Source organism: Pleurodeles waltl, chromosome 8 (genome assembly GCF_031143425.1).
Source record: "Pleurodeles waltl isolate 20211129_DDA chromosome 8, aPleWal1.hap1.20221129, whole genome shotgun sequence".
Classification (NCBI taxonomy): domain Eukaryota; kingdom Metazoa; phylum Chordata; class Amphibia; order Caudata; family Salamandridae; genus Pleurodeles; species Pleurodeles waltl.
In genome coordinates this window covers 1,541,994,522-1,542,019,993 of record NC_090447.1, presented here as the reverse complement: position 1 = coordinate 1,542,019,993, position 25,472 = coordinate 1,541,994,522, and the positions used below count along the sequence as shown (strand labels likewise).

At 49.1% G+C, this 25,472-nt stretch overlaps 1 protein-coding gene across 5 annotated transcripts in view; it reads right to left on the bottom strand.

The window, feature by feature from the left end:
• Window positions 1–25,472, bottom strand: part of SPAG17 (sperm associated antigen 17) — a 720,739-nt gene that overhangs the window by 373,333 nt on the left and 321,934 nt on the right. For all 5 annotated transcript variants that reach the window (XM_069203004.1, XM_069203006.1, XM_069203008.1 and 2 more), the window contains 4 exons: window positions 17,829–18,047; window positions 13,509–13,682; window positions 10,475–10,536; window positions 7,759–7,875 (listed from right to left, as the gene is read on the bottom strand). In XM_069203004.1, coding sequence (XP_069059105.1) covers window positions 7,759–7,875; window positions 10,475–10,536; window positions 13,509–13,682; window positions 17,829–18,047 — 572 coding nt within the window. The remainder of the gene's footprint in view (window positions 1–7,758; window positions 7,876–10,474; window positions 10,537–13,508; window positions 13,683–17,828; window positions 18,048–25,472) is intronic.

Here is a 25,472-nt window from a genome sequence, read left to right as displayed (position 1 = left end):
GAAACCAATCGACTACCTGTAAAAAATTGGAATATTGGTTGAGGGGGTGGAACAACAACCCTTTTCTGTTTAACCACAAAAGTCTCTAAATTGTCCTCTGCTTAACCTCCTGGTAGCTTGGCACAACCAGCCAGACTAATGTGTGAAGTATTTATGGAGCACACAAAGAGCACAACACAAGAAAAAAATCCCACACCAATTTAGAAAAAGAAAATTAGAGTTCATTTTAATAAATAAAATAATATCAGAACAACAAAGATCCAGTCAGTAGAACTGGAGATATTGAATTTTAAACGTGTGAGAAAAAATTGCAGCAAAAAGCAGAAAGCGCGAACTCTGTGTATCTGGTTACACTGGACTGGGGCAAAGTCACAAGTTCAGGCCGATGAGACACAGCGCAGGCCGGGCACAGGACCGAGCGTGGCCCGCTGGGAGTTGTACCTTTTGCCTGTGTGTGGTTACGTTGCAAGGTGTTGCGTGACTCTGCGTCTGTCTAGATGAGGCTTTCAGCTGGTTGCTGAGAATTTGCATCGCTCCGCGTCAGTCCGAGTGCCATTTACTAAAGACTGATAAGTAATTTACGTGTGCCAATCAGGTGTAGGCCAATTTTACCATGTTTTGGGGGAGAGAAGAAGCAACTTACCAGTGTTTGGCAGTGGTAAAGTGCACAGAGTCCTAAAGCCAGCAAACATTAATTCAGCAAAACAAGTGGGGTGAAGACAAAATGTTTGGGGTGATCCTGCAGAAAGGGCAGACTCCAACACTACCCTTCTAATACTTTTTTTTTTTTACTAACTTATTTTTAATTTAATTCTTTATATTTGCCAATAGCATGCGTCTTCCTCTTCCCTTAACTTTGTGCTTTCTTTTTCATAATTAATTTAACAATTTTGTATGTTAAACATTTTCCCAGTTTACGCCTCAGCCTTATCATTTTGCATATACCTGTTCCTTCTCATTACTTTTGCCTGTAATGTTTTTTTTCTAAATGCAATTACTCTGAAGATGTGCCATTGTCCTCTACTAAGAAGAGAGAAAGCACCCCCACCCCCTTCACGGCAAGGGGCTACGGACCCTAACCAACCCTCTGGCCCCTTCCAGACCCTGAGGCTGAGGTGACATCACAGCTGCTGATGCTTCCAACTTGTGAAGAGTCTGGGAAGTGATGACCCCATGAAGGAATTCAAAAACAGCAGATTGGCCAACACGTGGGATCTTCAACAGAAAACCTCAACTTTCGGCCAAGGCTCCTCCTCTCGATGGCTTTCATTCAGGAGAGAGTAGCGAACCAACAGCAAAGTCACCAGCGGGCTCTCCCTTCCTGACAGATCTTTTGAAAGCACTTGTTCTTGCACCAGCACTTGGAACAACTCTCGTCCCACCCACTTGTACCACTGCTGGACCAAGGCCAAGCCCTAAAACACTGCAAGAATCAAAAATCAAGGGGAAACTGGGTTCTTTAAACAGGCGTCTTCAGAAACGGGTCTCCTTTAAATGGAACCAGGCAGAAGGCAGTTCCTTAGGTCTGCGTCCAGAGAAGGCGAGGAATGACCATCATATAAGCTTGCAGGAAACAATGAGTGGTAGGAGAACACCTTGGTGCTGGTGGTTGCATGGTGGAGCTGTGCTGCTTGCTCATGTACAAAAGAGCCTTACGCACTCTCTCCGAGTACACAGAGGACATAAGGTCATGCGTGGTGCACACCTGTGCTTCTCTGCTGATGAGACTCCAACCTGATTGGCCGCAGAAATCTCATCTCTGCTCCTTCAGAGGGCAGCTCAACCACCAAGCAACCGCTCCTGACCTCCAACCTGAGTGCCCATGGAAGGTGTGTCAGGAGCCCAGGGTAGATCAAAGCACTTGTTCCGTGCTACACGAACAGAGTCTCCATCCTTCTGTGCTGCTTGATGAATGAAGGCCACTGCACTTATCTTCTACAGCACTGACCATAACATAACTCATGACATGACATATCATAACATGTGGTGTATGCATTTCAAGGTATCTTGGTGACGAATTACAGATGTTTCTTGCTATCCAATCAATGTACCTGTGATGTGGGACACCCCCGCGCCGCACGGCCACCAGCTGCTGTGTGTGCCCCCTCGCCTTGCCCCTGCCTCGCTGCCTGCCTCGCTGCCGGCTGACGCCGCTGGCGTCGGTTTTGCTTGTTTTGTCTAGCATTTGTGCTTGTTTGAACTGCATTTTCCTCCCGTGTTAGCAGCTTTTGCCTGACTTTTGTGCCTGTATTTTTTTCTAATCAGTTTCTTCATTTTCCTCCCGTGTTACCAGCGTTTGTCTGACTTTTGTGCCTGTATTTTTTCTAGTCAGTTTCAGCCCTTTGCGTTCTCCTGCCTGTCTGCCCACCTCCCTCCCCGCTCCCCGCTTCCCGCCACCACCGCTGACCACGCCCCTTTTTCCTTTCTGTTCCCTCCCCGCTCCCGCCTCCCAGCTGCCCCGCCCACCCGCGCACTTGGCCTTATATGGCGACCGTGCAACGCAGGTGAGTGTGACCCACTTGTGGGACACCCCCGCGCCGCACGGCCACCAGCTGCTGTGTGTGCCCCCTCGCCTTGCCCCTGCCTCGCTGCCTGCCTCGCTGCCGGCTGACGCCGCTGGCGTCGGTTTTGCTTGTTTTGTCTAGCATTTGTGCTTGTTTGAACTGCATTTTCCTCCCGTGTTAGCAGCTTTTGCCTGACTTTTGTGCCTGTATTTTTTTCTAATCAGTTTCTTCATTTTCCTCCCGTGTTACCAGCGTTTGTCTGACTTTTGTGCCTGTATTTTTTCTAGTCAGTTTCAGCCCTTTGCGTTCTCCTGCCTGTCTGCCCACCTCCCTCCCCGCTCCCCGCTTCCCGCCACCACCGCTGACCACGCCCCTTTTTCCTTTCTGTTCCCTCCCCGCTCCCGCCTCCCAGCTGCCCCGCCCACCCGCGCACTTGGCCTTATATGGCGACCGTGCAACGCAGGTGAGTGTGACCCACTTGTGGGACACCCCCGCGCCGCACGGCCACCAGCTGCTGTGTGTGCCCCCTCGCCTTGCCCCTGCCTCGCTGCCTGCCTCGCTGCCGGCTGACGCCGCTGGCGTCGGTTTTGCTTGTTTTGTCTAGCATTTGTGCTTGTTTGAACTGCATTTTCCTCCCGTGTTAGCAGCTTTTGCCTGACTTTTGTGCCTGTATTTTTTTCTAATCAGTTTCTTCATTTTCCTCCCGTGTTACCAGCGTTTGTCTGACTTTTGTGCCTGTATTTTTTCTAGTCAGTTTCAGCCCTTTGCGTTCTCCTGCCTGTCTGCCCACCTCCCTCCCCGCTCCCCGCTTCCCGCCACCACCGCTGACCACGCCCCTTTTTCCTTTCTGTTCCCTCCCCGCTCCCGCCTCCCAGCTGCCCCGCCCACCCGCGCACTTCGCCTTATATGGCGACCGTGCGAACGCGCAGCGGGCGCGCCGATGGTGCGCCGAAGGCGCGCCAAAGGTAAGCCCGTCTGCGCCCGTCCGCGACCGGATCGCGTCCAGCGCCAGGACCCCTGGCCAAAGAAGATCCAGACCGACCCGCCTGACGTACTCCGCCGCCACCCTCATCGCTCTCAACACCGGCCGACTCCCAGACTGCCACCAAGCCACACCACGACGCACCCACGGACCCTTCAGCTGCCACGCCTGCAAGTTCTCCCGCACCCAGACCAGACGCACACCAGCACCCGCCAAGTCGAACACCAGCAGCACCCACCTCAAGTGCATCCTGCTCAACACCCGCTCCGTCCACAGACACGCCATCGAACTCTGGAACCTCCTAGACGCCACCGCCCCGGACGTTGCCTTCCTCACGGAGACCTGGATGAACGCCTCTTCAGCTCCCGACATCGCCATCGCTATCCCAGAGGGCTACAAGATCGTCCGGAGGGACCGAAACGCCAACCAGATGGGAGGAGGCATCGCCATCATCCACAGAAACACCATCCGGATCACGACCAGCACCGACATCACCCTGACCAGCGCCGAACACCTGCACTTCCAGATCCACACCAACCCGAACACCACCCTCAGAGGCACCCTGATCTACCGACCCCCTGGTCCACGCACGCAATTCAGCGAGGACATCGCCGACTTCGTCAGCCCGCATGCCCTCCCCTCCGCTGACTACATCCTCCTGGGAGACCTCAACTACCATCTGGAGAACAACAACGACCACAACACCAGCACCCTGCTCGACAACCTCGCCAACCTGGGACTCAAGCAACTGGTGTCCACCCCCACCCACCTCGCCGGACACACACTCGACGCCGTCTTCTCATCCAGCACAGACATCCTCTTCAGCCACGCCACAGAGCTTCAATGGACGGACCACAGCTGCGTCCACTTCACCTTCAAGAGAACGACGACCCACCAACACCAGCAACAAGCCGCCCACAGAAGCTGGAACAAGATCACAGCAGACCAGCTCGCCACCTCCCTGAGCCAGCACCCTCCTGCCAGCTCAGCGAACCCCAGCCAGGCCGCCGACAACCTCACGAAGTGGATCAGCAACTGCGCGGACGAGCTCGCCCCGCTGAGGACCCCGCCTAGCAGACCCGGCAGCAAGAAGGCCCCATGGTTCACCGACGAACTCAAGTGCTCCAAGAAGAACCTCCGAGCCCTCGAGAAAGTCTGGAAAAGGGAACCAACACCGGACAACAGGACCTCCTACAAACTTGCCACCCGGAAACACCACCAGCTGATCCGCGCCGCCAAGAAAACAGCATTCAAGGACCGGTTGGACAACAACGCACACAACAGCAAGGAACTCTTCAACATCGTGAATGAGCTCTCCAACCCCAGCGCAGGAAACAACGAAATCACCCCATCACAAGACCTCTGCAACTCCCTCGCTTCATACTTCCACAACAAGATCGCGGACATACACAACAGCTTCAACAACCAACCAACGCACACCATGACCGAACAACCACCCCCCACCACCACCCTCCACGCCTGGACCCCGATCAGCACCGAAGACACCATCCGCACGATGAACTCCATCCACTCCGGATCACCGACCGACCCCTGCCCTCACCACGTCTTCAACAAGGCCGACGCTGTCATCGCACCCCACCTGCGAGACATCATCAACACATCCTTCGACACCACCATCTTCCCCGAGAGCTGGAAACACGCCGAACTCAGCGCTCTACTCAAGAAACCAACAGCGGACCCCACCGACCTCAAGAATCACCGCCCCATCTCGCTTCTCCCGTTTCCAGCCAAAGTCATCGAGAAGACCGTCAACAAGCAGATGGCCGCCTTCCTCGAGACGAACGGATCCCTCGACCCCTCACTGTCCGGCTTCCGAGCCAACCACAGCACCGAGACCGCCCTCATCGCCGCCACCGATGACATCCGAGCCCTGATGGACAATGGAGAAACAGCGGCCCTCATCCTCCTAGACCTCTCCGCGGCATTCGACACGGTCTGCCACCGCACCCTAGTGCGGCGCCTCAGCAACATCGGAATCAAGGACAAGGCGCTGGAATGGATCATCTCCTTCCTCGACGGAAGAACACAGAGAGTCCGCCTACCACCGTACAAGTCAGAGGCCTCCGAAGTCATCTGCGGCGTCCCACAAGGATCATCTCTGAGCCCCACCCTCTTCAACGTCTACATGAGCCCCCTCGCGGCCATCGTACGCAAACACAACCTCAGCATAATCTCCTACGCCGACGACACCCAGCTGATCCTCTCCCTGACCAACGACCCCGCCGCCGCCAGAGCCAACCTGCACGAAGGGATGAAAGAGGTAGCCGAGTGGATGACGACCAGCCGCCTGAAACTGAACTCGGACAAGACGGAGGTTCTCATCCTGGGCTCTTCACCCTCCGCCTGGGACGACTCCTGGTGGCCTCCCGCCCTGGGCACCGCACCCAAACCGACAGACCATGCACGCAACCTGGGCTTCATCCTGGACTCCTCCCTCTCCATGACCAGGCAGGTCAACAACGTCTCCTCGGCGTGCTTCAACATCCTACGCACACTTCGGAAGATCTTCTGGTGGATCCCCACCGAGACCAGGAGGACCGTCACCCAGGCCCTCGTCACCAGCCGACTGGACTACGGTAACGCCCTCTACGCCGGTACCACCGCCAAGCTCCAGAAGAGACTCCAGCGGATCCAGAACGCCTCAGCCAGACTCATCCTCGACATCCCACGATCCAGCCACATCTCCGGACATCTGAGAGACCTGCACTGGCTCCCCGTCAACAAGAGAATCACCTTCCGCCTCCTCACCCACGCACACAAAGCCCTACACGACCAAGGCCCGAGCTACCTCAACAGCCGAGTCAACTTCTACGCTCCCACGCGCCACCTCCGATCAGCCAACCACGCCCTCGCCGCCGTCCCCCGCATCCGAAGAGCGACTACAGGAGGAAGGTCCTTCTCCTACCTGGCCGCCAAGAACTGGAACTCCCTCCCGACCGACCTGCGCCTGACCCAAGACCACCTCTCCTTCAGGAAGAAGCTGAAGACCTGGCTATTCGAGCAGTAGCGGCACCCCCCCCCCCCCAGCGCCTTGAGACCCTACGGGTATGTAGCGCGCTTTATAAGTGTCATTGATTGATGTGGATCCCAGGAGAATGAATGGCTGAGTGAAACTGCAGGGATTTGAACCTGTGACACTGAGGTCAAACAGATTCCTGCAGAGGGTGCATTAGTCCACTGAGCCAACAGACCCTGCACCGTGTGCGGAGAGTGGAGCCATGATGCAGACTGTTTTCCCATCTCCCACCCTGTACACTCTTTGATGATGTGTCGGTGATCCAGGGACACCACAGCACTTCTGCTCAGCTGTGACCTCATCCTTGTGAGATAAGTGTAGGAGGTTTATATAACAGGACCCCCAAAGCTACTGCCTCCTCCGGACTCCTTATCAAAGAGACCCTTGGGCATGCACTGGGTTCAGGTGAACAACTACCTAATGCTACGCTCTATGGCCTGGGCATGCGAATGGGTGGGATGATCACGTAGACACAACTCCCCAGGTCATCCCAAGCAAGACGTGGGAGCGTCTAGCCTGGGGAAGGCCATTGGCCAGGCTCCTCCATCACTTCTACAGCCAGTGTCCAGTATGGCCACTCACCTTTCTCTGTTTGCAGCCCTCTATGGGGCAGTGAAACATTCAAGTTCCCTCCAGGTCTGAAGATGCAGAACAATAACTCATGCTTGGGGTGCAAGATTTTCAACTGTTGATGTCTGCACCAAAGTGCAAAGCAAGGGAACACTTTACAGAGTGGATACCTCTGGTCAGGGAGCCGATAATGCCTGAGAAAGGCTGCAGACAGCAATGGATAGGGATTGCCCTGCCCAGTGATGTGAGGGACCTGTTATTGTGTTTAGGGTGGTGGGCTGCCCGTCTGCTTGTGCCGTGGAATCACAATATACCATGGGATACCCCTGGTCAGTCCAGTTCTAAAGAGACACTGGTTTCACTAGTGCCAGAAAGAGGCTGCAGACAGCTATGGTTAAGGATTGCCCTGCCAGGTCAGTTGATGGACCCATCATTTATTGCATTTAGGGCAGTGGCTTATCTATCTTGTGAGGTGGACTCACCTCCTACACATCCCAGGAAAGGACTGGGATGAGGAAGAGGAGGAGAATGGAATGACAGAGATCTGACCTGGTCCTGAGTTCACCTGGTCATCCTTCCTATATTCAGTGAAATGCCTGAGACAAGGTCTACCCACAGCTCTTCACTTACACCCATCATATCCCACAGACACATGTGAGACCTACCTGTGCCAAGAGGTAGGGCTCAAGGTTCTCCGCATAGCGCCAGTTAGTCAGATTCCGCAGCTGGGATCTTTCTATGTCCCTTAAATCGGTTTCCTGGATATCAGTCTCTTCTTTCACCTAAAAAAACATATGTGAAACAGACATGTTATTACTAAAAAAATGGAAAGGTTTAGCCTGAGCCAATAGCTGGGCAATGCAGTCCAGACCCAAGTTTTTTTAGCTTCTCGTCTTTCCTTTCGCACGCCTCAGCTTTCCAAACAGCCTCTTTCAATGTAATCTACAGAACCGGGCCAGACTCGAGGCCAACTGAAAACAAATAAACTGATATTCAATTTCTTCAAGAAGAACTCAACAACCTGCTGAACTCCCCTCCGCACTCATCAGATGTCAACATACCGCACATCTGTACAAAGGAAGGCTAAATAATGTGTACAACGCAAGCATCACTGAAAAACCTGTCCTAAAATCCTGAATGCTCAGCTGCATGACAGACCCAGTAACTTTCAGAGAAAAAATGGCTAGTACAAAGGCAACAATTGAAGTAAGACTGATTAAGTGAGTGTGCTGAGGCAGAGCCTTTGTGATGTGCAGGTGTGGTAGGTGACAGCTCCTTCCCCTCATATTGACAGGGTTGGCCCATCCTGACCACACCTATTCCCCTTTGTGTCACTGTCTAGGAGCAATACACAAAGACTAACTGGCAGCTACTCATAGTCATCTGACCCAGGATACAGCTAGCAGGCACCACATGGTTAGGACAAGAAAGTGGCAACTTTCTAAAAGTGGCATTTTCAGAGTTGTGACTTGAAATCCAACCTTACAATTCAAGAGGGTTTTAAGTTACAATCCTTTAGAGTCCAAACTCAACTTTTCAACCTGCTCCCAATAGAAAGTTATCATTTATTAAATGTAATAAGTCAACCCAATGTTAACCTATCGAAGGGGGAAACATTTAAGTAGTGAAAAACTGATTTAAGAGTTTTTCACCAACAGGACATGGAAATGTTACAAGTACATGCCCAACTTTTCAAATACACTGTACCCTGCCCTATGGGCTGGTTAGGGTCTACCCTAGGGGTGACGTATTTGTATTCAAAAGGAAGGTTTAGGCCTGGCAAAAGGCTTATTTTACTATATGGAAATGGTAGTTTAAAACTGCTGCCAGGCTGCAATGGCAGGCGTGAGACATGCTTTAAAGGGCTACTTATGTGGATGGCACAGTATGTGCTGCAGGCCCACTCGTAGCATTTAATTTACAGACCCTGGGTACACATAGTACCACTTTACTAGGGACTTGCAAGTAAATTAAATGTGCTAATTGTGTATGAGCCAATGCTACCTTGTTTAAATGGGAGAGGACAAGCACGTTAGTTCTGGTTAGCATTGGTAAAGTGTGCAGACTCCTAAAAAGCCAACAAAAATGAATTCAGCAAAAATAGGAGCACTGGAGGTGAAAGGTTTGAGGGTGACCCTGCAGAAAGGGCCACGTCCAACAGCGCTGATGCCAGCTGGATAAGGATGCCAAGGATGTGTGAAGACGTTTCATGAACCAAGTATTTTTTATGAAGATGGGGCCATATTGTGCTGTGTCAGTTATGTAAATTACTTGAGTGAGTGTGGACTGATTTGTGATGTTGGTGTTTGTGTGTGTGTGTGTGCGTGTGCACAAGTGAACTGTAGTGCTAAGCCACTGTGAGGCTCATGCTGGGGGATGGCCTATCTCTTGGGCAGAGGTTTTGCTCCAGGGCTCTCCCACTATACATGTATATCGACGTCTGTATGTATTCACCGGTATTTATACAGCTTGAACCCAGCTCGGGAGCAACAGAGCATTGTTCATTAAGACAGGCATTTGGAGACAATAGACATCCTTGAATTACACAATTACATTCATGTGACATATTTACCGTTGCAATTCACATCTACCCACCAGCAAGTAGGCACAGGAAGAATAAGTGATTTGCTGAGATGTACATGATTGACAGTCATGAGTCGAGCATAAGATTCAAACCCAGGTTCAACATTTATTTTGTGTTAATGGAAGCGTGTGAATGTTGCCCTGGCAGAGTACTGGGGGGCCGGTACAGTGACGATGCTATGTCTTTGTTCAGTGGGCTTTGGCGAAAAGTTGAGTGCAGCAAGCCTTGGGTGAGTACATTTATGTGAAAGGTAAGAGTTCCACAAATAGTGATGTTGGGTGTTTAAGACTTTTTGTGAGGTCATGGTGGGAGTTATACAATTCTGGCAGTCCGCTATGGCAGGCTGGAATTGTTCTCTGATTCTAGTTCTGTTTGTATAGTGTTGATATTGATTTAGCCAACGCTGTGCTACTGGGGCCCATTTAGGGTTGAGATCAGTAACTGAGTTTAGTGCTGACCATGTGTTGAATCGAGACTGAGATAACGGGTGCTATATGGAGGAGCGGTCGTTTTCTCTGCCTATCACCAAGATGGAGTGCTTTAATCAGGGACACCCCCACATCTCACCAGGAGGAGATGAAAACTAATGTGTTCCCCTCTGTTCCAGACCTCACATTAGGTGATGTCTCTGGACAAACACTGGTGTCCGCCTACTGACACCGCATGAAACCACCACAGAACAGAAGTACTCAGGATAAAGCACACATTAGGCATGCCCCTTCTCAGATTCTAAACCTCTCATATCTTCTGCTTGTTTCACAATTATGTGTGTTGTACTTAAGAAAATAGGAACTTACCTTGTTCTGAAGAGAATCTGGGGACGCCTCTCCTGCAGCCTCTTCCTCTTCGTCAGGCTCTGCTGTGAGATACATAGAAAGACCAAGTGTGAATTGTCAGATGTTTGACGGAGTAGAGCTCAGCCCTGGACACAGGGGTTCATGCACTACTCTTCGTCCATGGAAATCGTAACAGTGTAGGAGGCTGGCCTGGCTTATAGTGGGTACCCTGTGGTACTTACACCCTGTGCCAGGCCCAGTTATCCCTTATTAGTAGAATAGAGGTGTTTCCAGCAGCTTAGGCTGATAGAAGGTAGCTATGACAAAGCAGCATAGGCTGAACTAGGAGACATGCAAAGCTCCTACTATACCACTTATATCATATGCACAATATCATAAGAAAACACAATACTCAGAGTTACTAAAAACAAAGGTACTTTATTTTTATGACAATATGCCACAAGTATCTCAGTGAGTACCCTCAGTAAGAAGGTAAGTAATATACACGAGTTATATGTACACAAACCCAAAACAGGTAAGTAAGAGCAAGAAAAGTAATGCAAACAGTGTAGAATTACAATAGATTACAATAGGCAGACATAGGTCTAGGGGCAACACAAACCATATACTCCAAAAGTGGAATGCGAATTACGAAGGGACCCCAGACCTATGGGAGCTTGTAGAGGGTCGCTGGGACTGTAAGAAAACAGTCAGGGTGTCCAAGATACCCCACCCCGAAACCCTGAAAAGTAGGAGTAAAGTACACCTACTACCCCAAAAGAGCACAATAGTCGTGATAGGGGGATTCTGCAAGAACAACAAACACCAGCAAGGCACTGAAGGTGGATTCCTGGACCTGAGGACCTGCAAGGCAAGGGGACCAAGTCCAAGAGTCGCGATAGTGTCCAGGGGGGCAGGAGCCCAGAAAACCCCGGATGAAGGTGCAAGGAAGCTGCCTCCGGATGGAAGAAGCTTGGCAGGATCCCAGTGACACAAGGGCTAAAACAACATAAATACAGTGAAAATGGAGGTAACATGTCAGGCAAGATGGTACTTTCCTACAAACAGGCGCGACAAAGAGAGCACCTCTGGTCCCGTGAAAGGGAGAAGTGTGTGTAACCAGGTACCACAGCTCCTTCAGCCAGATCCATGCGCTTCTCGGGGCATGGTTACATGTATGTATGTAGGACACCTTTCAATTTGCACACAACTCCTGCAGTCAGCTTGCTGTGTCCCTTAGCTTCTGGCTACATGTATGTATTCAGGACTCCTTGACAATGTGCACACAACTCCTGCAGTCAGATTCCTGTGCCCTCAGCTCCTGGCTACATGTATGTATTTAGGACACCTTTCAATGTACACACAATTCCTGCAGTCAGCTTGCTGTGTCCCTCAGCTCCTAGCTACAAGTACATACTTGGGTTATGTTGACAAGGTACCCATGGCTCGTGGAGTCAGCTTCCTGAGTCACTCGGGTCCTGGCTACATGTATGTATTCAAGATACCTCAACATGGTCCTCTAGCTCGTTGGGTCAGCTCCCTTTGTATATACATTTACACCTATACATTGGAACGCTGACCCCTCCACTGAAGACAATGAAATGACTCAGGGTTAATAATAACAAGGCCTATTAATCTGGAAAGAAGAAAACTACAAGGTAATCGTTGATAAGGCTACATAGTCCGAAACAAACAATAAGTGGTAAACAGTAAAACCTCTAATAAATGTGCTATTGCATCAGAGACTCATATCACAGGCCGCAGGGTGCATGGCTATGCTCTAGGCTGACTTCCGTAAGAAATACAAAGAAAAGTTGCACTTAGAGGGTATCCTTATGGTAACTACATTTATGAAAATGTGCACAATGAGTGAGTCTGTAAGTCAGGCATTTATGAAAAGGTGCACGAGTGAGTCTGTAAGTCAGGCATTTATGAAAAGGTGCTGATGAGTGAGTCTGTAAGTCAGGCATTTATGAAAAGGTGCACATGAGTGAGTCTGTAAGTCAGGCATTTATGAAAAGGTGCACGAGTGAGTCTGTAAGTCAGGCATTTATGAAAAGGTGCACGAGTGAGTCTGTAAGTCAGTCATTTATGAAAAGGTGCTGATGAGTGAGTCTGTAAGTCAGGCATTTATGAAAAGGTGCACATGAGTGAGTCTGTAAGTCAGGCATTTATGAAAAGGTGCACGAGTGAGTCTGTAAGTCAGGCATTTATGAAAAGGTGCACATGAGTGAGTCTGTAAGTCAGGCATTTATGAAAAGGTGTACATGAGTGAGTCTGTAAGTCAGGCATTTATGAAAAGGTGCACGAGTGAGTCTGTAAGTCAGGCATTTATGAAAAGGTGCTGATGAGTGAGTCTGTAAGTCAGGCATTTATGAAAAGGTGCACATGAGTGAGTCTGTAAGTCAGGCATTTATGAAAAGGTACACATGTGTGAGTCTGTAAGTCGGGCATTTATGAAAAGGGGCACATGAGTGAGTCTGTAAGTCAGGCATTTATGAAAAGGTACACATGTGTGAGTCTGTAAGTCGGGCATTTATGAAAAGGTACACATGTGTGAGTCTGTAAGTCGGGCATTTATGAAAAGGGGCACATGAGTGAGTCTGTAAGTCAGGCATTTATGAAAAGGTGCACATGAGTGAGTATGTAAGTAAGGCATTTATGAAAAGGTGCTGATGAGTGAGTCTAAGTCAGGCATTTATGAAAAGGTGCACATGAGTGAGTCTGTAAGTCGGGCATTTATGAAAAGGGGCACATGAGTGAGTCTGTAAGTCAGGCATTTATGAAAAGGTGCACATGAGTGAGTCTGTAAGTCAGGCATTCATGAAAAGGTGCACATGCGTGAGTCTGTAAGTCAGGCATTCATGAAAAGGTGCACATGCGTGAGTCTGTAAGTCAGGCACTGAGAGACTCAGACACTATCATCATACTGTACCCGGGGACTAAACTCATGCGTGGGTGAACTACAACCGCTCCCAACATGCTGAGGTTGGAGTGGAGCATTCGCTGCAGCTTCTTGTTCACACGCCTTCATGGACCACAGCATCTCACTTACCCGGGCAGACAAACCCTGGGTCACTCTTCTCATTGGTGTCTTTGTTAGGAGCCTGTTTGTCCAAAGAACCCAAGATGGCATCATCTCTTCTGAACGTTTCTGAGCCAGGCAGCATGGACTCTTCACGTCTTACAAATTCTGCTGAGTGTTGGCTGAGGGGCATGAAATAGAAACCTAGATGGACAAAAGCAATTATGGTTATTCAGTGCAACATTAACATTATATTTGTAAAACCACAACACCCAAAATACTGCTTCTTTGTGCTCCAGCTCGGATGATGCACAAAACATTTGGGTAGCACCTTACCGTTGACGACCATTCGCTGAAGGCACTTATTTAAACTTATTTAAACCTAAAACCTTCTTTGAGAATAGAGAATAGAGCAGTTTGAGTAAACAAAACTTTCCTTAAGAGTTTCATTTCACTTTTTCAAAACTGTGCCATCACTTCAGAAAGATTGAAAACACTTCTCAAAAATCAGCCCTGCGGCTTAAATCCTACAAAAAGAAGTCGTCAAAGATACACTTGACCAACAGCCATTATGTTTCCACGAGATAATGACTTCAAAAGAAATTCAATTGGACATAAATTGCATGAAACTCACTGACAGTGGCAGTGCTGCTGACCTGTTGCTTAAAGCAGCCCATCTAAGGGAACAACTTACAACTTATATCCCCTTTCTACATAGCAACTACTGTGAAGTTGGCCCATCAGGTGGGTGTGAGCAAAGTGTCCATGGAGACCACCACCTAAAGTGTCAGCCTCTGTCAGAAGTAACTCAGCTGTGATGGGATCCACTGAGGAGCATCCACCAGGTGGGTAGGAGTGATGAGTCCATGGAGACCACCACCTAAAGTGTCAGCCTTTGTCGGAGGTAACTCAGCTGTGATGGGGATGCACTAAGGAGCATCCACCAGGTGGGTAGGAGTGATGAGTCCATGGAGGCCGCCACCGAAAGTATCAGCCTCTGTCAGAGGGAAGTCCGCTGTGATGGGGATCCACTGAGGAGTATCCACCAGGTGCGTAGGAGTGATGAGTCCATGGAGGCCGCCACCGAAAGTATCAGCCTCTGTCAGAGGGAAGTCCGCTGTGATGGGGATGCACTGAGGAGCATCCACCAGGTGGGTAGGAGTGATGAGTCCATGGAGACCACCACCTAAAGTGTCAGCCTTTGTCAGAGGTAACTCAGCTGTGATGGGATCCACTGAGGAGCATCCACCAGGTGCGTAGGAGTGATGAGTCCATGGAGGCCGCCACCTAAAGTATCAGCCTCTGTCGGAAGGAAGTCAGGTGTGATGGGGATGCACTGAGGAGCATCCACCAGGTGGGTAGGAGTAATGTGTCCGTGGAGGCCGCCACCTAAGGTATCAGCCTCTGTCGCGATGTTAACTGTCTGCAAAGCAGACAGTAAACATCGCAACGGGCTGGCTAAGGGAGCCCCTGCACTGCCTATGCCAAGTGTATGGGCAGTGCAGGGGCCCCTCTAGGGGCTCCTGCACCCTGTCTCTTCCAGCCATTTCATGGTGGTGATACCGCCATGAAACCACTGGCGGAAAAGGGAGTCGTAATCCCCAAGGCAGCGATGCTTGCAGCTCTGCCCTGGTGGATTAGGACTGCCAGTACCGCCTCCCCGTCCTGTGGAGGAACACTGGCGGTGCTGGCAGTCGGACCGTGGCGTTACCCCCGCAGTCGTAATGTCGGGGTCGGACCACTATATAGGCGGTGGTCCGACCGCTAACACGACCCTTGCGGTCTTAAAGGCCATAGTGTTTTTGCCAATCCATGGGGAAATTGTGCTGAACAATTACGATTCGGCCCCATTTTGAAATAAATTGTTACTGGAGGGTCAACTCAAATTCTTCCCCAAACTCTCTGGAAGAGAGCTTGGTTTGCTCACTCATCAGCCGGTGCAAACTAGAAGTTGTTTAAGACATTTAGTACTCCATGACTTCCAGCCCAGCCCTGAACCCCTCCTGACCGGATCATCTCCCTTCTGCCAGGACCTCTCATCACGCACTGCATTATACTCAAACTAATCTGCATCCTTTCCAAAGCTGTCAAACTTTGAAACACACTTACTGTTCTTCTAGACAAAGTATATAAAAGTTCAAATAGTACTAACGCATTTCAAAAGGTTGATTCACAGTAAAGCTTCCAAGTCTGAAGTTATGAAGAACACTTGTAAAACTCATCAAGGATAAATCATCTGTGACTGAGCCTGTATAATTGGTGGTTGAAGGATTTATTGGATAGTCTAGGTAAACTGAATGATGGCCAAGTTAAGTAGACACAGTCCAGGATAACGTAAGGTAAGTCAATAATGAGACCCTGCTAAGTCTCTCCCAGTGTCTCCAAACAGTCAAAGCTGCGCTGCGTATAAAGTATACTCTGGACGCTTTACTGTGAATCAACCTTTCAGAATTCGTCACTGCTATTGTACTTTTATAAACTTCTAGCCTTGAAAAAGTCATGAATAGTGATGAAACATGTGTCGGCTGTAGTTGTGATAATATACGAGATCTGGAGCAAGGAATCTTCCACGTTTCAATAAAACTCACTTGATTCAACTCATCATCTTCGAATCCTTACTCTATAAACTTACAATTACTTTTGGAGTGCTGTATGAGTGATTGGGTATTTTTGCATATTCCAGTATACAGTAGACGTATCGGACCATTGTTGCTCGTGCCGTGGTAGTAGGGCATGTGATACCTGTCAAGCACCACCCTAATCAGCTGGGTTCTTGGATTACAATATCCACATTCACATGTGTTCAACAGGAAGTGCGATTTACGTACCACTACTACCTTTCTGTATATGTATTATTCTTCTAGATAAGCAGTGTTAAGACTGGAACAGGGCACTACCCCAAGTAACATGGCAAAGGACGGTGGTAGGCTTCAGGTAATCACTTTAGTGGCGTGGTACAACACTGCCTGGCAGTTAGTACGTCGGGTTCTTTGGCTTGGTTTTAGCCCAAGGATGATTGACAGGAGTCTGGGTCTGTGGCTGGTGATGCAAGTGTGGATTATGTTAGGGGAAGGGAAAGGATGAGTGATGCTCCACAATACCTTCTCCCACCAATGAAGACTGACCCTCTCTGATCTTGGACCCTAAGCTTGAGTCCTGGAGCAGCGACCATCAAGGAGTCTCCAGGACATGGTAGGCATGGATTGGGACTGTGTCAGTGAGATCCCTGCAGATTTGTAAACTGCATTTGACACTGTACAGAAGCCTCTGGATAATCCCTGTATAGGCGCAAAACGTGGTCCATGAACACTGAAGAATAGTGGAAAAGAAGGTATAATTTAGGTGTAGCAGAGGCTACCCGCGGCACGCCTCTAGGAGCTGTGCCTGTTCATCATGCTTGTAGGAGCTGCACTCATTTATTGTACTGTTCCACGTCTATGTGGCCATCATCCGACTACTAGGAGAGACAAAAGCAATGATTGGATATGAAATAATGTTTAAATAATGTTTAAATACAGCAAGAGACTGGTCTACAGTTCAGGATTGAGAGAGTCTTTTGTTTCAATGACTCATATCAGAGAGGCAACTGGTGGAAACTCCAAAAACATCCTTTTTGATGCCACCATCTTTTGCTGAACACTAATCCGAGGTTACCTTTGACCTTAGGCTGCTCCTCTGAACCTCAGGTGGGAGAGATGGCTGTGTTGACCTCTCTAACCTCTTACTGTAGATCAAATACTGTCTCTGCTTACCACAGAGTCAATCTGATGACACAAGTACTGACCGGTGTGGTCACAACTTTAAACACAACGTTCTAAAGACTTCTTCACAACTCATACATTACTAGGCTGATGTGAGCCCAAAACTTAGAATGAAGTTCATAAAAGCCATTAAATCCACACTAGCTTTGTTTACCAACCTTACAGGAGCACAGTGAGCTCAAGCTGACACATGCGTGATCTACTGGGAGTGTTGAAGGATATCTCAGTAAGCTCTCCCCCCTTATGCACCTGCTGGATGATGTTACATAGAATGGCACAATTGTGCCACAAAAGGTGGAAGAAATCAGATTGACATCTTTTTCTAATGTGTCACAAGTACTCTGTAGCAGTGTAACACTGTCAGGTGTACATCAAAGTGCACAACTAAAGATTACCAACCCACAAGGTGGGTTTCAGCTCTAGAACGTATATATTATAGCTGCAAACATGCACAATCATTGTCAATTGCTACACCACAAACTTAAGTACAACTCAAGAGCTGTTGACAAATACTGGAAAATGCATCTATTCAGATATGTGCACCACAAATGGCCATGCATGACTAGAGATTGATGCAAGTAGGCGTTACCTGCAGCTTTCAGTTCCTCGTCTTCATACAACTTCCTCACGAAGGATGCTCTTCTTGCCTCTCGCCCGAATCTTGCAGGATCATCCCAAGGTATGTAGTCGCCATTACGCCTGCTGCCCAGCTCTTCCATCTCTCCATTTAAATCCAACCCCCGCAGCTTCATGCTCTCAAAGGTGAACAGCTTGAAGGCCCTCTCTACCTCTGGCCAAGTAAAGAACTCTGTAAAAGAGCACATTTCGAGCAATTAACATGATCCTCTTTTTCTATTGTTCGAAAAGCTTTAAAAAGTCGGTCACCAGCTACACAGAGCCACTAAGAGACCCTATTGTATTTCTTTCTGGTAAAAGGTACCTGCTACATTTTAACTGAAACTCACGTTTTAAAAGGACTGATAATTGTCTGCAGAATCTGACAAATTTTCTTACCAGTGAAATTCAGTTCTTTTCCTGACCTCCCCCATCAGGAACATATCTCCCAGCACCTGAGGACCCTCCACTGGCTCCCGGTGGAGAAACAAATCTTCTTCAAGCTACTCACCTACACCTACAAGGCCATTCACAACATCAGACCGGCCTACCTAAAACCCTGTATCTCCTTCCACAACCCCGCCAGACCCCTCCGCTCCATCTAGCAAGCACTGGCCACCATCCCACACATCCGGAAAACCACCGCCGGAGGAAGGTCCTTCACCTGCCTCGCAGCAAAGAGCTGGAATAACCTCCCCCTGCAACTCAGACAAAGCTCATCACTCACCATCTTCAGGAAGGACCTGGCTCTTTGGATCACGCTCTGTCCGTTTCCCTGCCGCCCCCTCAGCGCCTTGAGACCCTCACAGGTGAGTAGTTGCACTTTACAAAAACTGATTGATTGATTGATTGACATAGCGCTTTCCATACCCCTTGTGAAAGTTAGAGCATGTTCAGGGTTATTGAGAAGTAGCTATCTTGTATGTACCATTGATATAGAGCTGATGATGAGGCAACCGTAGAACTCTGATTTTCATGAGGTTGGGGGGTGCCATCTGAATGTGAATTTGATAGAGTTATTCTAGCAGTTTATGTTATGTGCATTTGTAAAGCTCACTCTCATCCGCAAGGGTAACCTCCACTGAGCAGGTGCCTAGCCCTGCATATTGCAGGTTGGTTAATTGAAAACCCACGTCTTCAGCATCTTGCAGAAAGAAGAGAAGAGGCTTGGATGTGGAGTGGGAAGCCATTCCACACTTTAGGAGCGATGAAGGTAACACCCATCTTCCTGATCTGGCTCTGTCTATGCGTGGATCCCTGCAACTAGGGGTCCTGTGGATTAGAGGTGTCTAGGTGGTTGGTAGAAGGAGATGCAACTGTTCAGGTAGGTGGGGCCTAGGTTGTGTAGTGCCTTGAAGGTGTAAGGTGTTTGAAATGAGCGCTTTGTGTATCGGCAGCCAGTGGAGCTCCCTGAGGTGTGGTGTGATGTGAGTTCTGTGTGGGAGGTTGAGGATGAGCCTGGCTGCTGAGTTCTGGGTAGTTTGTAGTCTTTTAGTGAGTTGCTAAGTGATCCTGATGTAGACGGTGTTCCCTTAGTCCAACTTGCTGGTTACTGGGGCATGACAGTTTTTGCAGTTTTGCCTGGGAGCCATCTGTAGGTCTTCCTCAGCATCTTCAGTGGGTGAAAGCAGGGTGCAGTGACTGCGTTGACTTGGGCAGTCATGTCCAGTTTGCTGGTAATGATTATTCAGAGGTTCCTGGCGTGGGGTCTGGGTGAGAGTGTGGGTCAGAGTTCAACCGGCTACCAGTTGGAGTCCAACGGCGAGGTGTTCCTGCTGAAGATCACTACTTCTGCCTTGTCCGTGTTGAGCTTCAGGCAGTTCACTTTCATCCAGCTAGTGACTTCAGTCATGCAGGAGGTGAACTTGTTACTTGCGTAGGAAGTCTTGTCTGAGAGGGAGAGTATGAGTTAAGGGTCATCAGCTTAGAAGTGGATGTTGATTTTGTGTGCGTGGATGACGTTGGCCAAAGAGACGGTGTATGGGTTGAAGAGGGTGGGCCCAAGTGATGAACCTTGAGGCACTCCCAGATGGGTTTGCAGGTTTCTGAGGAGTAACGTGCCAGGCTGACAGCTTGTCTTTTATCCACTGTGAAGAAGCAGATCCAGCGGAGAGCAGGTCCTTGGACGCAAGTCATGTGCAGGCACCTGATGAGGATGAGGTGTGACAGTGTGGAATGCTGCAGAGACATCTAGGAGAATGAGGACTGCCGTCTCTCCTCTGTAAAGGATCATGCGTATGTCGTCTGTGACGCCGATGAGTGCTGTTTCTGTCCTGTATCTGGACTGCATGGCATCCACGAGCTGGTAATTGCTGGGGTGGTCGATGAGGTGTTGGTTGATTAGTTTCTCTAAGACCTTTGCTGGGCATGACAGGAGAAAGATGGGTCTGTAGCTGGAAAGGCTGGTTGGGTCAGTGGATGGTTTCTTGAGCAGGGGCTTGATGGTGGCATGTTCAGAGATGTCCAGGAATGGTGCTGAGTCGATGGAGGCATTGAGGATGGCTGCAAGTGCTTTGGTGATCCGTATGAGTCCTTTGGTGAAGGCGTGGTGGGACACGGATAAGATGGAGCCCCTGTCTGGATGGTCTTCATGCTAGAAGGGATTTCTACAGTGGTGACAGCAGACTACTAGGTCAGGATTTGTTCTTTGCCCATGATGGGAAATTGAGTTGCAACAGTGACGGGGGTAGTGCTGTGAGAAGCGGCTGGGGTTGAGAGCGCCTAGGAGCAGGACAGGGTAGTGGTGGATAGGGAGTGAACCAGGGCACCAGGTGGTGAACGCTGCCAAGGCACTGAGGAACGCAAGCTGGCTTGAACTTCATGGGCAATTGGCGTGCCAGTGGCGTACCCCCTCCACGCGTCTGTGCTGCAGCTGCCATTAGGTAGGTTTTGGGAGGGGGAGGATTGTAGGGATCTGTGGGTGGGAAACTAGGGGTGCCACTTCTTGGGCAGATCCGGAGGGGAAATAAAGTCCTCTTCTTTGCCTTCTTTTAAAGATGGTTTTGGTGGGAAAGTCCCTTTCTGTGCATATGGATAATGGAAAATACAGTGATGTCACTTCCCTTGCAGATGGAGGGTGGGAACCCCATTGATGTCATTTCCTATGCTGATGGGTGATGGGATGATGGAAGGCAAGATAGATTTGTTGTGTAGAACTTCACAACACACATGGGTGTTGCACAGAGTGTGAGAAGAGACGCTGTTGTGCATGCAGGTACCCAACATAAATACAGCTTTAAATTGAGCCAAGTACATTTGTAGGAAAGGAGCAGGAACCCTCCAGTAAGTTACTGTCCATATCCCACTGCTGGTGGCCAAACCACTTGGACACTGCGAACCATCCGGTAGACAGCCGTCCCTGCATCTGCACAATTCCATTCAAATCACAAAATCTTATATAGCGCATCGCTACCAAAGGTCTCCCAGCGCAAGCAAGAAACAAGCAAGAAACGTTTTTTTTTTTTTAAGTATCCTATTTCATTAAAGAGATAGGTGCGCCTTTCAAAAATAAGCTTTCAGTTTGGGGACACAACAAGGGGTGCAAGCAGTGGTCCCCTGGATTACTGTCTGCTGCTCCCGATGCTGCCAGATACAATTCCCAACCCGGAAGCGATACTTTGCACATCAGTTACCACAACTCTGATCAGCGCAGGGTCCACAACTGATCAAAGCTTTGTAACCACAATTGTGGTCTCAAACCACTGATATATCTCTTTGCAACTCATAAATTCGGAGGGAACGCCACTTTCATGTCCCCCCCCCCCCCAATTTCAGATTTGCTGCTGGTCGCTAAAGTCCTTTTATAAGTTACAAAAAGTTGCAAAAGGGGTTTTGTACACTGTAAAAAAAAAATTTTGCCTTGCCAAACCTTGTGATTTTGTTAATCCCACGGTTTATGACTGCAAAGTTCTATGTGCACGTGGCCCTTGGTATTTTTAGGCAACGTTGGTGGTCTACACTAGCAAAAAACCCTGAGAGGTCACCTAGCAGGATTGTAGTAATACATGAATCCAAGATAGCAATAAATGATCAATTAGGACCTCTTTCAGGTCGTAATCCTTTCTCTAGAAGACAGGTTGTAGAAGAAAAAACATTTACCAGAATAGGCATTTCAGCTCTCATTGTCCCTTTCTACATCTAACTGATAATCTGGATTTCAACAGTCATGCTTTTCACAAAGTATGGACTGACTACCATGTGGCTGCTTTAGAGATGCCACAAGGTCAGGTAAGATGTATATGTGTATAGATTTGTATTATTTCTGAAGGGAGTTTTGTACAGCACTGTAGGAAAGTACCATCTTGCCTGGGATGTTACCCCCATTTTTCACTGTATATATGTTGTTTTAGTTGTATGTGTCACTGGGACCCTGGTATCCAGGGCCCCAGTGCTCATAAGTGTGCCTGAATGTGTTACCTGTGTTATGACTAACTGTCTCACTGAGGGTCTGCTAATCAGAACCTCAGTGGTTATGCTCTCTCATTTCTTTCAAATTGTCACTAACAGGCTAGTGACCAATTTTACCAATTTACATTGGCTTACTGGAACACCCTTATAATTCCCTAGTATATGGTACTGAGGTACCCAGGGTATTAGGGTTCCAGGAGATCCCTATGGGCTGCAGCATTGCTTTTGCCACCCATAGGGAGATCTGACAATTCTTACACAGGCCTGCCACTGCAGCCTGAGTGAAATAACGTCCACGTTATTTCACAGCCATTTTACACTGCACTTAAGTAACTTATAAGTCACCTATATGTCTAACCTTTACCTGGTAAAGGTTGGGTGATAAGTTACTTAGTGTGTGGGCACCCTGGCACTAGCCAAGGTGCCCCCACATTGTTCAGGGCCAATTCCCCGGACTTTGTGAGTGCGGGGACACAATTACTCGAGTGCACTACATATAGGTCACTACCTATATGTAGCTTCACAATGGTAACTCAGAATATGGCCATGTAACATGTCTATGATCATGGAATTGCCCCCTCTATACCATCCTGGCATAGTTGGCACAATCCCATGATCCCAGTGGTCTGTAGCACAGACCCTGGTACTGCCAAACTGCCTTTCCCGGGGTTTCACTGCAGCTGCTGCTGCTGCCAACCCCTCAGACAGGCATCTGCCCTCCTGGGGTCCAGCCAGGCCTGGCCCAGGATGGCAGAACAAAGGACTTCCTCTGAGAGAGGGTGTTACACCCTCTCCCTTTGGAAAATGGTGTGAAGGCAGGGGAGGAGTAGCCTCCCCCAGCCTCTGGAAATGCTTTCATGGGCACACATGGTGCCCATTTCTGCATAAGCCAGTCTACACCGGTTCAGGGACCCCTTAGCCCTGCTCTGGCGCGAAACTGGACAAAGGGAAGGGGAGTGACCACTCCCCTGACCTGTACCTCCCCTGGGAGGTGCCCAGAGCTCCTCCAGTGTGCTCCAGACCTCTGCCATCTTGGAAACAGAGGTGCTGCTGGCACACTGGACTGCTCTGAGTGGCCAGTGCCATCAGGTGACGTCAGAGACTCCTTCTGATAGGCTCCTTCAGGTGTTGCTAGACTATCCTCTCTCCTAGGTAGCCAAACCCTATTTTCTGGCTATTTAGGGTCTCTGTCTCTTGGGATTCCTTAGATAACGAATGCAATCCGAGTTCCTCTGCATCTCTCTCTTCACCTTCTGCCAAGGAATCAACTGCTGACCGCGCTGGAAGCCTGCAAAACTGCAACATAGTAGCAAAGACGACTACTGCAACTCTATAACGCTGATCCTGCCACCTTCTCGACTGTTTTCCTGGTGGTGCATGCTGTGGGGGTAGTCTGCCTCCTCTCTGCACTAGAAGCTCCGAAGAAATCTCCCGTGGGTCGACGGAATCGTCCCCCTGCAACCGCAGGCACCAAAGAACTGCATCACCAGTACCTTGGGTCTCCTCTCAGCATGACGAGCGAGGTCCCTTGAATCCAGCAACTCTGTCCAAGTGACTCCCACAGTCCAGTGACTCTTCAGTCCAAGTTTGGTGGAGATAAGTCCTTGCCTCCCCACGCCAGTCTGCATTGCTGGGAACCGTGTCTTTTGCAGCTACTCCGGCCTCCGTGCACTTCCGGCGGAAATCCTTTGTGCACAATCCAGCCTGGGTCCACGGCACTCTAACCTGCATTGCACGACCTCCTAAGTTGTTCTCGGGCGACGTGGGACTCCTTTGTGCGACTTCGGGTGAGCACCGTTTCACGCATCCTCGTAGGGCCTGTTTCTGGCACTTCTGCGGGTGCTGCCTGCTGCTGAGAGGGCTCCTTGTCTTGCTCGACGCCCCCTCTGTCCCCTGACGCAATTGGCGACATCCTGGTCCCTCCTGGGCCACAGCAGCATCCAAAAACACTAACTGCACGATTTGCAGCTAGCAAGGCTTGTTGGCGGTCTTTCGGCGGGAAAACACTTCTGCACGACTCTCCACGGCGTGAGGGATCCATCCTCCAAAGGGGAAGTCTCTAGCCTTTGTCGTTCTTGCAGAAACCTACGCTTCTACTGTCCAGTAGCAGCATCTTTGCACCCACAGCTGGCATTTCCTGGGCATCTGCCCATCTCCGACTTGCTTGTGACTTTTGGACTTGGTCCCCTTGTTCCACAGGTACCCTCGACTGGAAATCCATCGTTGTTGCATTGTTGGTTTGTGTCTTTCCTGCAGAATTCCCCTATCACGACTTCTATGTCCTTTGGGGAACTTTAGTGCACTTTGCACTCACTTTTCAGGGTCTTGGGGTGGGCTATTTTTCTAACCCTTACTATTTTCTAATAGTCCCAGCGACCCTCTACAAGGTCACATAGGTTTGGGGTCCATTCGTGGTTCGCATTCCACTTTTGGAGTATATGGTTTGTGTTGCCCCTATCCCTATGTGTCTCCATTGCATCCTATTGTAACTATACATTGTTTGCACTGTTTTCTAATACTATTACTGCATATTTTGGTATTGTGTACATATATCTTGTGTATATTTGCTATCCTCATACTGAGGGTACTCACTGAGATACTTTTGGCATATTGTCATAAAAATAAAGTACCTTTATTTTTAGTATATCTGTGTATTGTGTTTTCTTATGATATTGTGCATATGACACTAAGTGGTACTGTAGGAGCTTCACTCGTCTCCTAGTTCAGCCTAAGCTGCTCTGCTAAGCTACCATTATCTATCAGCCTAAGCTGCTAGACACCCTATACACTAATAAGGGATAACTGGGCCTGGTGCAAGGTGCAAGTACCCCTTGGTACTCACTACAAGCTAGTCCAGCCTCCTACAAGCACTAAAACAAGTCGCTTTGCAGCCACTTTGAAGCACTAGAAATAATCTACATGGTGTAATTGAAAAGGTCTAGAGTGTTAGTCTTTAAACGTATCTTAAGTCATCCTACAGACTGTCCAGAAGAGGCTGGCTGTGTTTCCAAAGCCAAATCTAAATTATGACACTCTGCCCCTGCTGGTAAAATAGGAATATTTTCAACAAACAAGTATCTGTTTCTCTGAAGTTAATAACTTCTCTTTATTTCAACAGCTTTGCTTCATGGAAGAAAGTTTAGCATGAATTTGTGCTCTTGGGATATTGTTGAATGTCTGTGGATGCTGCCACTGACTGGCTTTAGAAGGC